This window comes from Chaetomium fimeti, assembly GCF_033439085.1.
Source record: "Chaetomium fimeti strain CBS 168.71 chromosome Unknown B0H64scaffold_8, whole genome shotgun sequence".
NCBI lineage: Eukaryota > Fungi > Ascomycota > Sordariomycetes > Sordariales > Chaetomiaceae > Chaetomium > Chaetomium fimeti.
In genome coordinates, this window is record NW_026944336.1 from 488,934 (window position 1) to 503,553 (window position 14,620).

At 57.0% G+C, this 14,620-nt stretch overlaps 5 protein-coding genes and 1 non-coding gene across 6 annotated transcripts; 3 read left to right on the forward strand and 3 right to left on the reverse strand.

Annotated features, from left to right (window-relative positions):
- Positions 1–38: 38 nt before the first annotated feature.
- B0H64DRAFT_408224 (xylose isomerase-like protein) lies at positions 39–1,550 on the reverse strand. The gene has a single exon (XM_062804619.1). It carries the CDS (start codon positions 1,343–1,345, stop codon positions 269–271), a length of 1,077 nt encoding a protein of 358 aa, XP_062655351.1. The 5' UTR covers positions 1,346–1,550; the 3' UTR covers positions 39–268.
- A 1,540-nt stretch (positions 1,551–3,090) lies between these two features.
- Positions 3,091–4,219, forward strand: B0H64DRAFT_420070 (uncharacterized protein; the record flags this gene model as incomplete). The annotated part of the gene is made up of 3 exons (XM_062805432.1): positions 3,091–3,337; positions 3,417–4,057; positions 4,124–4,219. The coding sequence occupies 3 exons, from the start codon at positions 3,091–3,093 to the stop codon at positions 4,217–4,219; spliced, it is 984 nt and encodes a 327-aa protein (XP_062655352.1).
- Positions 4,220–4,744: 525 nt separating this feature from the next.
- Positions 4,745–7,009, reverse strand: B0H64DRAFT_241577 (general substrate transporter). Its single transcript, XM_062799846.1, has 2 exons — positions 5,724–7,009; positions 4,745–5,667 (listed from the first exon to the last, which is right to left on the reverse strand). The coding sequence occupies exons 1-2, from the start codon at positions 6,616–6,618 to the stop codon at positions 4,937–4,939; spliced, it is 1,626 nt and encodes a 541-aa protein (XP_062655353.1). The 5' UTR covers positions 6,619–7,009; the 3' UTR covers positions 4,745–4,936.
- Position 7,010: 1 nt separating this feature from the next.
- Positions 7,011–10,247, reverse strand: B0H64DRAFT_241576 (type I 3-dehydroquinase-domain-containing protein). The gene is made up of 2 exons (XM_062799845.1): positions 9,927–10,247; positions 7,011–9,818 (listed from the first exon to the last, which is right to left on the reverse strand). Exons 1-2 carry the CDS (start codon positions 10,117–10,119, stop codon positions 7,282–7,284), a joined length of 2,730 nt encoding a protein of 909 aa, XP_062655354.1. The 5' UTR covers positions 10,120–10,247; the 3' UTR covers positions 7,011–7,281.
- Positions 10,248–10,611: 364 nt separating this feature from the next.
- B0H64DRAFT_408230 (uncharacterized protein) lies at positions 10,612–13,694 on the forward strand. Its single transcript, XM_062804620.1, has one exon. The coding sequence runs from the start codon at positions 11,083–11,085 to the stop codon at positions 13,474–13,476; it is 2,394 nt and encodes a 797-aa protein (XP_062655355.1). The 5' UTR covers positions 10,612–11,082; the 3' UTR covers positions 13,477–13,694.
- Positions 13,695–13,759: 65 nt separating this feature from the next.
- Positions 13,760–13,870, forward strand: B0H64DRAFT_t146. Its single transcript has one exon. It is a non-coding gene; the product is annotated as a tRNA-Leu (tRNA).
- The last annotated feature ends 750 nt before the right edge of the window (positions 13,871–14,620 follow it).

Sequence of the window (14,620 nt, forward strand, 5' to 3'; positions counted from 1 at the left end):
GAAATGGCGTGAAAGATGGGAGGGGATAAACAGGTGAAGGGAGGGAGTGGATTATTCTATTGTTGTAGGTATACAGAGATTTAACGAGAAAACAGAAACGCTGTCGCTGTCCGAGGTTGCTCTCGGTATTAGATACTATTCTAAGCCTGTCCATTCTAGGAATCCCAGTTTACCAACCCTCATCTATAGTGGTCCGCCACGGCCCATCCTGCCAATCCCCAGTCCCAGAACGCCAACGCCGACACAAACGAAGGAGATGCATTACCGTCTACAGCGACGCAAACACCCGGTTCACATCAGGCTTCGGCTTGGGCTTGACCGTCAGCATCATATCATCCTGGAGCTTGCGCCAGGAGATGGCGCCCCTCTTAGCGAGCTCCTCGGGCACGTCGGAGCCCTCGTCAGCCATGCGGCGGTTGAACAACTCCAGGCTGACCCAGCCCTTGAATCCGAGACCGTGGAAGAAGGCCTCGGCGATCTCGGCGACGGGAAGGTAGGCGCCGCGGTCCTCCTCGCCGTAGAACAATCTGCAGTTGCGAGACCAGCTCATGCGGGCCGGCTGGTCGGCGTTGTAGAAGGGATGGCCAGGGACCAGCGGCTCGCTGAGGCGCTCGGCGTCGACGACCTGGACGTAGAACACCTTGTTGACGTCAACTTGGCGCACCATGGAAGCGATGGACTCGCGGACTGCGTCCTCGGCGTCTTCGGTCTTGCCCGAGGAAGCGGCCGGGTCGGCGTAGATACGGCCGGCAATGTTGAAGGTGTCGAGGCACATGCCGAAGTTGGGACGGTCGACGCGCAGCACGACCTCCCAGCAGAGCTCCCACGTGTCGACGCGGGTGCTCCAGCAGAGGCTTTCGTAGGCGAAACGGATAGGGGGGTCCATGGCCAGGCCCATGTCAGCGACCTCGCGCAGGTCCGAGACGATCAAGTCGAGGTCTTCAGTCACTCGTTCGGCGGGAAGGAAGTTGGCAGGGATCTGGATGATATCGGTCTCAAGCTCGCGGGCGAGAGTGAACCAGAACTTCAGCTGGTCCAACCGATCTTTGTGCTCCTCACGGTCGAGAAGTCCGTCGTAGTGGCTGAAGGGCTGAAGGCAGAGGATCTCGATACCTCGGTCCTTGCACAGACGCAGAATATGGCGAGCGGCAGCGAGCTCGGCTTTGCGTGTCGGGCCATAGAGGGGCATGGTATCGAAGCCCTTAGCAACGTCGGCGAGGTCTTCGTGGAAGAGTTCGATCCCCTGGTACCCGTACTTTTGGGCGGCGTCTAGCTTGGCAACGAATGAATGACCGGCATAGCACCGGCCAAGGGACATGGAGGTGATGGCGAGTTTGCACGCCATGGTAGGCTACTCGGGAGCGAGATAGGGGGGGTAGAGAACAAGAGGAAACGGCCTAGGCGTGCCCCAATCGCAAGGAGAAGGTGGGTGCGCTGGGGTGTGTTGAGGAATGTGGGAGAATAATGGATATAATGTTCTAACGCTGGAAGTTCCTTAGGTCTGGGAGGAAAAGATTTTTCATTGAGATGGTCTGTGAGGCAGATTTAGGAGCGTGTGAAAAATGTCGAGGAGGTTAGGAGTCCGGGCTGGACTTATATAGGTAAAAATTGATGGGATGAAAGGGAAGGCACTTGGACCTGGCAAGCCCAACACAAGACTGGAAGGTAATACCGGAGAGCGAAGTGTGGGGAGCCCGACAACTCACGGTGTGGGAGTCAACACCACAACCTAAATTTCCTTTTCTGTTCCTTGATGAGCGCGTAGCAGTTGGTTGGCTTCTTCGGATTTACGGTCCTGACCAAGTATCTTGCCATTCACAGCTGGTTAGGGCTGGCCACTGGTATAGAAGCGCCGCCATATACCACGAAAAGGGCTGTGATCATCATGGTCTTGCTTGCCTACCTGTGATATACACCCCTGGTACAGAGTTCTCGTCCTGTTGTTTCGACTCATTTTTGCTTCGAGGTTTTGGGCCAAGAAGTTGTTAACCAGCGCATAGGGCAGGCAAGAGCGCGGCCATGAGGTGAAGCAATAATGCAGGGCATCACCGCTCCTTTCTTGCCTGGGAATCCTTGAAACTTTCTCGTCCCCTGTGGCAAAAGGACAGCGGCGTTTAGCGGTGTACAAACGCGGTCTGGGAAAGAAGTCACCAATTGCGGCAAGCACCGTGTAAGCCGAGCACGCGGCATCTCAGATTAGCGACAGAGGCCGAAGATAAGCGAGAGTACGGGCCTGGGGGGGAGAATAATCGGCAGAAGAATCAGTAGAAGAGGGGAGGATGATGCTTCTTCCCCTTATAATGACGTTTGTCTTTTCACACCCGGGAGGTTTTGAGGTTTATCATTGAAGAGGAGGAAGGTGCAGCCACAAAAGATGGGCTCGATGGGATGTTTCAGAGTGGGGTGAGATGGATGGAGTGGAGAAGAGGCGTCAATTTGTGGGCTCCTTCTCAGCCAATAGCCGCTGGATGAATATTTAACCAGGGGTTCAGGTACGCAAACATTTCGGGTGCGTGCATTGCATGGCGACAGCCTGACAGGGGGGCTTTTTGGATTTCGATTCGTAATCTTCCCCTTCCAATGCTCTTATCTTTGCACGTCTGACAGGATGCCAGGTCACGAGGGTACAGGTACCGACTGCAGGCACAACACAGCATGCTGCACAGCTCCTTCCGCCCGGGTTGCCGCAGCTGCATCCGAGTTTGCAGGATGGATGCATCTTGTTCCACGTTGCATTCGTCCTTGGCTCGCAGGCCGAGCAGGTTGAATGGCTTTCCGCCCTGCTGGGTTTTGTCTCCAGCAGCCCCACCACTTTCCAGAGTCAGAGTCCGAGGCCGAGGCACCGTCCGTGGGGTTTAGATAGTGTAGGTATCGTTGAGAGTTGCAGGGTCATTCGATGAAAGAACAGACAAAGATAACCTCGACCACCTTCCATCCTCCTGCAGCCACGTTTCCGATTTACATGTAACTGCAGCCCGTGTTCATCCTACCACCTCATCAGTTTACATGGTACATGTTAGACCTCCCCGCCGAGGACACAACCGCCCTACCATCACTACCAACCTAGGTATACCAACCGACTTACCTACCATGTCGACCACAACTACAACCACAGTCACAATGCAGCAGGAACAGCCCTCGTTGCTGCATCTCAGGTCCCACATCGACCAGCTGGACAAGCATGGCTTCCTGTTCGGCCAGAAGCTCACAGCGTCCATGTCCCCCCTCTTACATGACGTCGTCTACAAGGGCCTCGGCCTGAACTGGGAACAGATCCGCCTCGATTCAACAGACATGGACCTCTTCCTTCGGTTGATACGGCACCCCAAGTTTTACGGTATGTCAACCATCCTTCTCCCCGGACAGACCTCTCTACACTGTCGCCCATCTTGCTGCTCAGTACTAACCAAACCCAGGCGCCTCCGTCACCATGCCGCACAAAGTAGCCATCATCCCACACCTCGACGAGCTAACCGAAGAATGCCGGGACGTCGGCGCCTGCAACACGCTCTTCCTACGGCCACGACCGGGAGGCGGGCCCCGCCTGCTCTGCGGCGCCAACACGGACGTGATCGGGATCCGCGAGTCGTTCGTGCAGAACATTCCCGACCGGTCCCTCTACGCGGGCCGCCCGGCCATGGTGATCGGCGGGGGCGGCGCGGCGCGCTCCGCCGTCTACGCCCTGCACAAGTGGCTGGGTGCGACGTGCATCTACGTCGCGAGCCGCGACGCCGCCGAGGTCGATGCCGTCGTTGCCGAGTGCACCCAGCGCGCGTACGGCGCCCGGTTGGTGCATGTCGAGACCGTTGAGCAGGCCGAGGCGCTGGAGGCTCCGGGTGCGATTGTGGCGTGTATTCCGGATTTCCCGCCCGTGTCGGAGGGGGAGAAGGCGCTGCGGAGGATTACGGAGGTCATGCTGCGCAAGCAGAGGAAGGGCGCTATCCTGGAAATGTGCTACAATCCCTCGCCGTACACGGCGCTAGGTGCGTTGGCTGAGGCTGAGGGGTGGCAGGTCATTCTGGGGACGGAGGCGCTCATCTGGCAGGGCATTGAGCAGGTGGGTTGATCACTCTGAGTGTGGCATTGTTTGTTGCAAGATTGCTAACTGGGTTTGTGTAAACAGGACAAGTACTGGACTGGCCGGAATACGAGCGAGCTCCCTGTTGCGCAGGTCAAGACGGCGATTGCGGCTAGGCTAGCCCAGATTTCTAAGATTTAGATGTTATACCCTATTGTTTACTAGCGATACCGCAGCGTGCTGCGTAATAGAGAGACCTAATCGTGATATTATTACTGTTGCTGGTGGCCACCTTGTGTCCTTTCACCCTTGGACACTGCTTCTGGCCAGACTTGGATAACCCACGGAAACCGCAGATTCCAAGGGTTGTAACTTTTGCCGGACAAGGGCTTTTTTGTCTCAAATGAGTCCCTGGATTCCTGATGTGGTGATTATCGGCCGCAATCCAATCTAGTAATCGTGGAAAAGATAAATTCGCCACGGGTGGGAGAGAAACAGAGAACACTTTACGTTCGTCTTGGTTAAAACAGCAGTAACAGACCGGAATGAACGACGGCCTTGCACTTATTGTACTCGAGAGCTTGAAAACATGAGATTTATAAGCTGTTATAGTTAGAAGGTGCCTGGACTCGGGTGGTGCACCATCGAATCTGATGATACGGCCCTCCTTTGCTTCCCACTCGTGTGCTCGGTTATGATCTATGTTTTGAAGACGAGCCATGAGAGTAGGCAGGACAAAGTTTGTCAGAATTAGATCAGTTCTAAACTAGATATAGATTGACCCAAGCGCGCGCTACTATCCACGGCATTATTGAAACAGCCACTCTCGCAAATAACCCAAACCAGCAACTAAGCTACACAACCGTGCTCCCCAGATGCCACCCGGAAGCCCCATGAACGCACCGGACCTGCTCAAGCCTAAGCGCTCTCCGTCTTCTCCAAATGGCCCTGCTTCGCCTTCTCATCCGCAGACAACGACGCGTCCTCACCCAACACACCCGCACCGTGGTGCCCAAGCTCCTCCATAAGCTGCTTGTTGGCCTTGCGCACAGGCCTAATCTCAAACAGACGGTCCATAGACTCGAGCGGGATAGACTTGGTCTCAGGAATGAGATAAAAGACAAAGACGATCGAGAACAACATGAGCGAGGCAAAGAAGAAGTAGACGCCGTACTCCATCTTGAGGAACATCTGCGGGGTGAAGCGCGAGATGATGAAGTTCCAGAACCAGTTGTTGGCCGACGCCGACGCCTGGCCCAGCGAGCGCGTGTTCTGGTCGAACATCTCCGAGTTGACCACCCACGGCGTGCCGTTCCACGACGGCGTGTAGAAAGCCGTCCAGAGGTAGAAGAAGAAGACGGCCGCGATCCCGCCGCTCGACATGCCGCCGCCGCCGCCGTCTTGGTTGGACGACGGGTCCGCGATCTTGATGTAGGCCCCAATGAACCACATGCACAGAGAGCCGCCCGCGGCGCCGACGAAGAGCATGCGGCGACGTCCCACGTGGTCCACGAGCCAGAGCAGCCAGATGATTGTTAGGACGGTCTTGACAACACCAAAGAGGCCCGTTGTCAAGAACCCGGTGTTGGTGCCCGTGATACCGATGCTCCGGAAGACAGTTGGGCTGTAATAATTGATCGAGTTGATACCTGTCGAGAGCATCAGTCACACCATTCTCAATAGAAAGCCGGGGGTTACCACTTACCACTAGCATTCTGGAGGAGAAAGAGCATGCCACCAAGGAAGAAGCGCCACTGGACCTTGCTCTGCTTGAGCGCGAGGAACGGCTTCCAAAAGCCCTTTCCGACTTCTCTCTCGAACCGCTCGATGTCCCGGTCGATGTACTGAACCTCCTCAAGGATGTACTGGTCGGTGGGCTCGAGGTTCCGGATCCAGCACAGGATCTTCATGGCCTCCTCCCTTCGACCGTTGGCGAACAGCCACCTCGGGGACTCCTTGATCCAGAAGACGCCGATGAACAACAGCCCGCCGGGGATAAGCTGAACAGCAAACGGGATGAGCCATTGAGACCGGGTGGGAGCGAGCGTCGTGTTGACGCCGTAGTTGATCCAAAACCCAACCAGTCCGCCAATCTGCCAGCCCAGCTCGTAGATGCCGACTAGGCGGCCACGGACGGCAGGGGGGGCCAGCTCGGAGATGTAGATGGGCACCATGTTGGATGCGCCGCCGACACCGATGCCAGCCAGGACCCGGCCGGCGAGGATCGGTCCCAGCCCCTTCTCGGCGCTCGCCGCCAGCATGATGCCGGCGCCGACGAGGAAGACGGCAGCAAAGACGAACAGCGACTTGCGCCGGCCGAGGAAGTGGCTGGTGACATAGGCGAAGAGGCTGCCGAAGAAGGCCCCTGCTTGGTAGACCGAGACGATGTTGGCCTGGAGCAGAGCGAGGGCGTCCTTGTCGTACGAGGCAAAGTCAAACTCGGCGGTGAATGAGGGGAGAGCGAGGGTGGTGCCGATGAATGCCGAGTCGTAGCCGATCATGCATGACGCGAAGGAAGCGACGGCGGCGCAGGCATAGACTCGCCAGTTGTAGACGGCCTTGGGCGTCGGCCGGTCCTCCTTGAGCTCGAGGAGCGTCATCGAGGCTCTGTGAACGATGAGGTTTTCCCGTCCAATGGAGAAGAGTCAGATGGTACCCCACGGGGAAAGCAAGGTGGTTCAGTCTGGGGTAACTGGGGTTGTGTCGGTGAACCCCAGGTTACTCAGTTTTATATAGGTATGACACGAAGGGTATCATGGAGCTCGGCTAACCCCCAGCAAGTCCCAGCGCAGTACCAAACACTCGGAGCCCACCTCTCCACGAGGTTGTCGCATGGGTCTTGTGAAGGGCCAAGCCAGCCTCCGCATGAAAAATGTTGAACCGTGGAGTTGAACCCACACGGCGGACTGCAAGTGATGGAGAAGATGGGATGAAATTCGGCACAGCGAATCATAGTTTTCGGAAAGCTAGTTTTGTCGATCGGCGCTCCCCGTAAGTTGCACAGGTAACGGCTGCTACCCCTATCCTGGGGAACCCCACCTTCGGGAAGCGCGACGGGCAGAGATGCCGGCATTTGGGATGAATGCTCTGCCGGAGTCAACGTCAGCCGACCACGGCGGAGATGCCGAAAAGACTCGCACCGGTCGGCCGTCGTACCTATTTTTGGACAGATGGGTGCGTCGGCTTCGCCGTGCGGTTGGGTAACCAAGCACTCAACTACTGGGATCTTTGGAATCGTTCAAAGGCTGCAGATGCCAAGTCTTTCAAGATTCTTGTGTGGTTATGTTGTTAAGCCGCGGCTCTAGTTGCGCAAAGTTGGAACGCCCATGGTCGTCAGGGTATGCCCTGAAGACTTCCCGTCTCATTACACGGCGTGGCGCTCGGCGCCCGGTGAAAAGCTCAAACTGGGCAAAGCCTTGCTCAGGAAGCAAATCCAACCCATCCATCGCCACCCAACCCCTATGAGCCTCCTTCCGAACCTGTTCCAGCAGGGGGCTGTTGAGCGTCTTATATTCAAGCTCTAGGACGACACCGCCCGTGGGGCTTTCGAGCCACTGTGCCGGGACTGTGAATTCTGGTGCCGGACTTCCCCCAACACCATGCGTCGGAATGCACGAGACGATCATGGTGGGACGCTTGTAGCCCTCTGGCCAGGGATCGTCGCGAGACCGAATGATGTGGAATCTTGTCCTTTCTTTGGACCCAGCACTGGAGCTAAATAACGGGAGCCCGTTGCGGGTCAGCAATGTCTCGAAGTGAGAGACGAGCTTCTCGGTGTTGGCGAGCGTCCGGTTAAAGATGAGTATGTGCTTGACTCCGAGCTGCAACATCGCATAAACGGCGGCCCTCGCCATCCCACCGGCCCCGACGACGAGCCCTGAACTGCTCGGTCGCACGGCATTAGCCGGGGAGAGGCCACGACGGATGCAGGCTCGAATGCCAATCCAATCCGTGTTCTCCCCGTAGAGCGCCTTCACCGGGCCAGCTAGATCGCCCCGATTGGACAATATTGCGTCGTCGGGGATGCTACCGTCAGGATTAAGGTACCGCACGGGAATTAGTGTGTTCACCGCGCCGATTGCCTTGGCATGTCGGCTTAGGGAATGCGTCAAACTGATAATCTCGACCTTGAAAGGAAGCCCCACGGAGGCGCCGGCGAAGTGAGGATCGTTGACGAGCTCTTGTAGGCTTCCGATGTTGCTCGTAGAGTGAGGTTCGTACTGGTGAGGAATGCCACAAGCCTTGAGAGCAGCATTGTGCATGGCCGGGGACAGACTGTAGCTCACATTGGCACCGAAGACGTAGAGCCTCATCGGATGGTAGTAAAATGATGAGTACAGAGCCTGTGTTGCCTCCCGGGCCGTGAGAGACGGGCGCAGCGCCATGGCGGCCTCGGATGCTGTCCGGGGGGGCTCCTTTTGCAAGCCTTCTGGCAGAACTGGCGTGAGAACCTGATTGAAACACGCCGAAGTCCGACCCAGTATCCCCGTGCTGTAGGCAATGAGCGGCAGCTTTGGGCCTGGGGTTGACTCCGCGGCGTGGTGGACGAGGCGCACATCCAGATTATCAGCGGTGTTAACCGCCCTTTTTGTGAACCTTGTGAGGCCACAACCGCTTCCTTGTGCCTTTTCATAGTGCGACCGCCAAAACGGCGCGTCCCAGAGGGGAGAATCCGTGTCCTCCAGCTGGAGGTTGCCCACAACTTTGCAGGTCCCCTTGGCACTGATGATGCTTGAAAGTATGTGACTCTCTAGCCTCAAATCAACGGTGATGTACTCGGGTGCAAGACGTAGCCCGTGCCGGATGTATGATATGTAAAGAGATCGCCAATATTCGTTTGAGAGCGCTGCTTCGGGGAACGCCACATGAAAGAAGATGGGAATGACGGTATCCCGCCGGAATTGTGCCACGACACGGCTGATTTCACTGGCGCGGTGGGACGGTACATCGGTTGATGACCGCAACTGGCTAGCGTAGTCGGTGATGAGATCGTCGACAATGATTTCTATGGCATCGGCTCCAATTTCGAACTCCTGAATGTCGAGGTCGCCGCGAACGAACGAGGAGAGCGGCACGGAAATAGCGTAGGTAAACCGTCTTGCTTCTGCAGGAACGCGTGCTAGCGGGAAGGCTGATTCGTTGAAAGGGATGGAGCCGCTCGGGAGAATCAGGGAGAGAAACTTGAGAAAGTGTCTCTCAGCCCGCTTAAGCGTGAGATATGGTGCGGTCGGTCGGTCAAGGTCCGCCGAAGGCGAGGGAAGGCGTTCGTTTGTGAATTCATCGGGCATGCTGCTATCCTCCGAGACGTTGAAGAACTCGTAACGCGTGCAGTTTCTAAAGAAGGTGCTGCTTGCACCCAAAATGTCCCGGGCTTTCTGAAGGGTTTCAATCCTTAGGTGGCTCTGGATGGCCTTGGGGTCACGAAGAACGTATATGACAGGGTGAGTCTTCTCCAGCCGCTCTAGGGCCGACTGGATATCTCTCTCGATCCACGAGCAGACAATGACGGCATTTTTGCCATGCCTTCCTAGGACCTCGTACAGGATGGCGAGTTCGCGGGACTGGCAAGCAGCACCACCGTGCGCTTTCTTGTAGGCCGGACTGGAGAAGCCGGTAACCTCGCGAAAGGCCATTTCGAGATCAACAACTTTCCGGTTCATAGCAGAGGAGGCTATAACTGCCAGTGTTGTCTTGCCGGCACCCCGGATACCGGCGATGATGATAGACGTGTCTGCATCGTAGCTAGCGGCTTTTGGGTTGGAGCTCTTGCGCGCCGGGGCCTGGTATGCCGACCGGTAGGCTAGGAAGCATTAGTCGAGACGCCTGGTCGAAGGGAGGGAAGGGGGGGCGGAGGTGGTACGGGATGGTACGGCACGGTGAATGCCGGAGGGATTCCAGGACGGCTTACCTCCGGGGGATGGTCCGGCCGAAAATGTCGGCGCTGGATGGAGCGGCGCGGGGTAGACAGGGTCCCTGCTCTCGGGGGAGAAAGGCCGGGACCTCGGGCGTGGTTCGGCGGTGGGGGTTTGGGACTGACCGTCCCAGTCGAAGGCCATCGCGGCGTAGGAGCGCTTCACGCCGGTAGCGGCGGGTGAGGTCATGATCCTGCCAGCGATAGAGCCACGCCAGTCGCTAAGTACACGGGAAACATTTACAACGACCTGAAGTACCTAATGTGGACGGGCGGTATGGAATGGAGGTAGGGCTGGGTGTCTGTCGCCCGGACCCGAGAAGGCCAAGTCCTGGAGTCAACTGCCAACGGCGGAAGTAGGCGGCGGCCAAACGATCCAATCGACCCAATCGATGATCGAAGGGATGTGCGCAAGGGAGGGTACGGTTCCGCAACGGTCAAGAGTTTCACCGGAAGGGGAATGTGTGCCCAAATGCGATACAGAATGTTAGAATGCCGTTCGACACTCCTGCCCGAGATTGTGGAGGGTGGGCTGCCAGGGCGAAGAGGGAGTTTGACAGCCCTGAGCAGCCCTGAGCACTCCGGAGACAGCTGGAGGTGGGGAATGCGGGGATGAATGTTCACCCCGCAAAGGCCCACTCGTTTAATTGCTTTCCCCCCTCTTGCAACCTCCATCCTCCACCGATGAACAAGCCTCATCGCGAGGCATGGTTGGGACAAACTTGGCAGCGCAGGCGCAGTTGTCTTCCATTCAAGGAGCTTGATCTGAGAAATCCGGTTCCAGGTCGCGCAGTATTCTCAGTCGCACCGAAACGCGTGGCCTTGGCGGTCGGCACACCGACTGCCCGACCACAGCCGCGACTGCAACCGAACAACATACGGTATTCGTACCACACGGGTCCATTCAAAGCACTGAGCCACTTCCCCAGAACTTCTCCGCAGCCCCCGACCCCAGGTTCCATCTTTCTTGACCAGATCTAAGAGGGAAACTGGTTTAGCGGCACTGTGTTCTTCCGAACCCGAAGAACGCCAGGGTGGTGGCGGTGGTGCGCAACGAGTATGGTTTTGAGCCGACCGATATGGTACTTCGGCGAGCTCGGTGTTGGTGCGATTCTTTCAGCGTCAGCCCTTAGGCGCACCTACGCCCTTTGCGATGCCACCGAAGCGGAGGGTGCCCGAAATCGAAACTCCCAACAATTCAAATAGCGTTGCCCCTCCCCGGCCCGAGGTCTTGGTGCCTGCAGCTCAGCCCGCTCCCGCCAAACGGCAGAGGGTGTCAAGGGCCTGCGACCAGTGCCGTGCGGCACGGGAGAGATGCGATGGCAAACAGCCTCAATGTCAGCCTTGCATATCGCAAAGCAGGCCATGTACCTACGAGGTGAGCCCTAAAAAGAGGGGCGTCCAGACTGGCTACATTCGCACCCTTGAGCTCGCCCTCGGCTGGGTCTTTGAGAAGGCGCCTGGCAGCGAGGAGACTCTCAACGCTCTCCTCGCTCAAGAGGGTGACCAAGGGCTCCCACTCCTGACAGGAAGAGATCCCGGCGGGGCGGACCGTCTGCAAAAAAGGTGGAGGAAAAGTAGGGTCCACAGAAGGATAGACCGCATCCTCTCTGGAGAAACGGCGCTCTCGCCTGGCAGGGGCGCACTCTCTCCGTCGGCAGATGCAACCGATACGGAAGGCGACGCAGCTCGAGCACGCGGCGAGCCTGATATGGTTGTGCCAGACGCCGAATCCGCCACCCAGGGCACCCCGAGATCCAGGGGAATGAGTTTTGGGCAATGCCCACCGGGCGCCGAACGGCCCGGCCAGACGCCAGCGAACAACACGTCTCAACCCCTCCAACCGGCGCCGGGGCGTCTTCAGCTCCCCGCCAACCACTGGCGCTTACTGGACGTATATTTTTCTTATACCCATTCTTGGTTACCCATTCTCCAAAAGCAGGACTTATTCCAGGCTTCATATGCCTACCCAGACGACGGTCTCACGATTGACCCAAGGGACGATTCATTAGGGGTCCATTCCGTTCTATGGGCAGCTTTGGCATTGGCATCCTCCCAGGATGCTGGCAGCTCCAAGCCCTCTGCGTCACCATACACCCACCCGCCTGAACTTTCCCCAAGCGACGTTTATGATATTGCCCGAGGTCTTCTCCCATCAGAGCACGGGCCGTTTCAAACCCACCATGCTCGTGCCTTCCTGCTGCTCAGCTTGGTTAATATGGCACACGATAAGCTGACCAGTGCTGGATTGTTGATTGGTTCTGCTACCCGCATTCTCCTCGACCCCGATACTATCCAGCATGGCGCTCAAGATCAAGACGGGCAGAGCATAGGGCTGGCCCTGATGTCTTGTTTCCTGGTCGACACGATTCTTTCGGTCCGATGCAGCGGACCACCGCATTTGAGGGCTGAAGACCTCAATGCCTTGCCACTGGTTTCCGAGACCGGACCCGATCAGTGGGAACCGTGGACGCCATGCGACGGTTTCGGGCTCGGAAACGGGGGTTCCAGTTCGTCCCGAAGCCCTGCGTTCCGCCTAAGCACCTTTAACCAACTTTACGCCATAGTCAAAGTTGTCGCAGAAGAGAGAACGATGAGGAGGCAGGGATCGATGCCGCGAGGGGCGCCGAGCGCGTTCGCCACGCAACTGCAGCAGGCGATAGACCCAAATCTGCCCATTAGCAACTTTGTCGTCTCGCCAGACTGTGGGACCATCTCGGTTCCAACGCCCTATTTGGTCCGGGCGACCTATCTCTGGGCTCGCGCTCTTGCTGAACCCCATGCGGAGACGCCTTTGCTCTTGCTCCAGGTCACATTGGATCAATACCAGCGGCAATTCGGGCGGTCCAGCACGCCGTCTTTTCTTTCCACGTGTATCGCATCACTTGCAAACGAGGAATACGCCCTCCGTTGCGGCGAACGGAACCGAGAATTGTCGCAGCGTCTGGTCACGAGCTTTTCCTCTAGGCAGCCTGCGGGTAGGGGGCCTTCGAGCGTTCGCGGCACACAGCACAACTCCTTCTCTCGAACTACGCAAGATCCGCTGGAGTCCCCGAATTCAGCTCGCTCTTCCGCCCCAAGCAACCCTCTGATGAACTACCCAGACCCCTCCATGCCGCTCCTCTACAATGCCCCTACCGCAAGCCACCACCGGCAGCCAGACCCCCGTAACAGGGGATACGGCTCATTCTTAAACACAAACATGGGGCTCTACCAAAACGCATTCCCCAACTCGTCGATACCAATGCCCCAGGGCAGCAGCGACATACACACCCACCACTCCGGACCCACCATGGCCACGATGCCGGGGATATCCACAACGGCGGCGGCAGCAGCTTCAACGCACCGTGATCTTGCGCCGTCGTACCCTCTCATCCCTTCCGCGGGGCTCGGGCCCAGTCCTGACGTGGATGCGCTGCTGGACGACCTTGCGGCGATTGAATACGCTGATGCGGTGGATGTCGACTCGCAGTTTATGACCAACCTTGGATTTGCGCCGGGGTGCGATATCACGGAGATTTTGACGCGCGGGTTTGGAGGGGCATAAGTACACGAGTTACCTAGATAACTTGGATGTTTGTAGCTTATTTTTTTTTAAGAAGCTAATTTTGTTGTGCATTGTTGCATTGAAGATGGTTTTAGTTGGGCTTTTTGGAGCTTTATTGGTGATAGTAATGTGTCGTCAAAATGCGACAACAGCTCTCACTCATCAAAATTCTGTGGTGGGTCCGAAGAGGGGTGGTATGGTTGTGTGGTGTTTGCGTGGTGAGTTGTGGGGGTGAGGTGCACAGATGTAGTCAATTAACACTGCACCTTTCAACAAGCAAACAGGCAAGATGGCCGAGCGGTCTAAGGCGCCACGTTAAGGTTTACCCTTAATCCCAATCTACCCAAAGATTCCGTGGTCCGAAAGGGCGTGGGTTCGAATCCCACTCTTGTCATAACTTTTTCCCTCGTGGGTAAACTTGACTTTTTGCTCGAGGGGGCACCACTTGGTGGTTGGTGGGGCGCCTCTCTTGGCGGACGAGGTGTCTTTTTCCATATCATCGAAGTTACCATGCGGTTATCCGGGGCTGGAGAGGTTGTCTCTTCGACTTCTCGAACGGTTCGCTCGGGATTTGCCCTACCAGGTTTACGAGCTTGAACGGAGAGGCTGGTAAAACGGTTTTCTCAGCCCAGCCGTTACAAGCTGGCAAGCCCCGTGTTTACCGCCATGTCTGACTGATCTTACCCCCTGATGTTCTGGGACGGAAGAACGGCGCTGTGTGACGGCGGATAGAAGAAAGTATTGTATTATAACGGGCTCAGGTGGTTGGGAATGTTGCTGCGGAACATAACGGAGGACGAGAGTTTGTCGATGATGAGATTGCACGTTTAGTGACACAGTTCACACGATCGATGGCGGCATGACGACCTACCTAGGTGACTGGTGGGACAACGATCCGTCCTCCCTCGGGTGTGCGAACTGGGCGATCGGGCAGGTTTCCAACACATAACATGCTCGCCGGGTGCCAATAACTAAATCCCCGCTGTTGCTAGCCGTCTGTTAGTCTCACGGGACGCGGCAGGTGTGAAGCTGAGTATCGATCGGTACGACACGATCGTCGGTTACACGTCCACAACGCACAAATCCCGATCGTGTTGGCCAAAGTGCTCAGATGATGCCGCGAGACGGCGGCACGGCGGTTCGT

Bases quoted from the DNA above. Each gene is read 5' to 3' on its own strand.
- B0H64DRAFT_408224 (XM_062804619.1), bottom strand. From the start codon at position 1,345: ATGGCGTGCAAACTCGCCATCACCTCCATGTCCCTTGGCCGGTGCTAT.
- B0H64DRAFT_241577 (XM_062799846.1), bottom strand. From the start codon at position 6,618: ATGACGCTCCTCGAGCTCAAGGAGGACCGGCCGACGCCCAAGGCCGTC. The intron at 5,668-5,723 runs GTAAGTGGTAAC...TGCTCTCGACAG, and splicing joins TCTCCTCCAGAATGCTAGTG to GTATCAACTCGATCAATTAT.
- B0H64DRAFT_241576 (XM_062799845.1), bottom strand. From the start codon at position 10,119: ATGACCTCACCCGCCGCTACCGGCGTGAAGCGCTCCTACGCCGCGATG. The intron at 9,819-9,926 runs GTAAGCCGTCCT...AATGCTTCCTAG, and splicing joins GGCCGGACCATCCCCCGGAG to CCTACCGGTCGGCATACCAG.
- B0H64DRAFT_408230 (XM_062804620.1), top strand. From the start codon at position 11,083: ATGCCACCGAAGCGGAGGGTGCCCGAAATCGAAACTCCCAACAATTCA.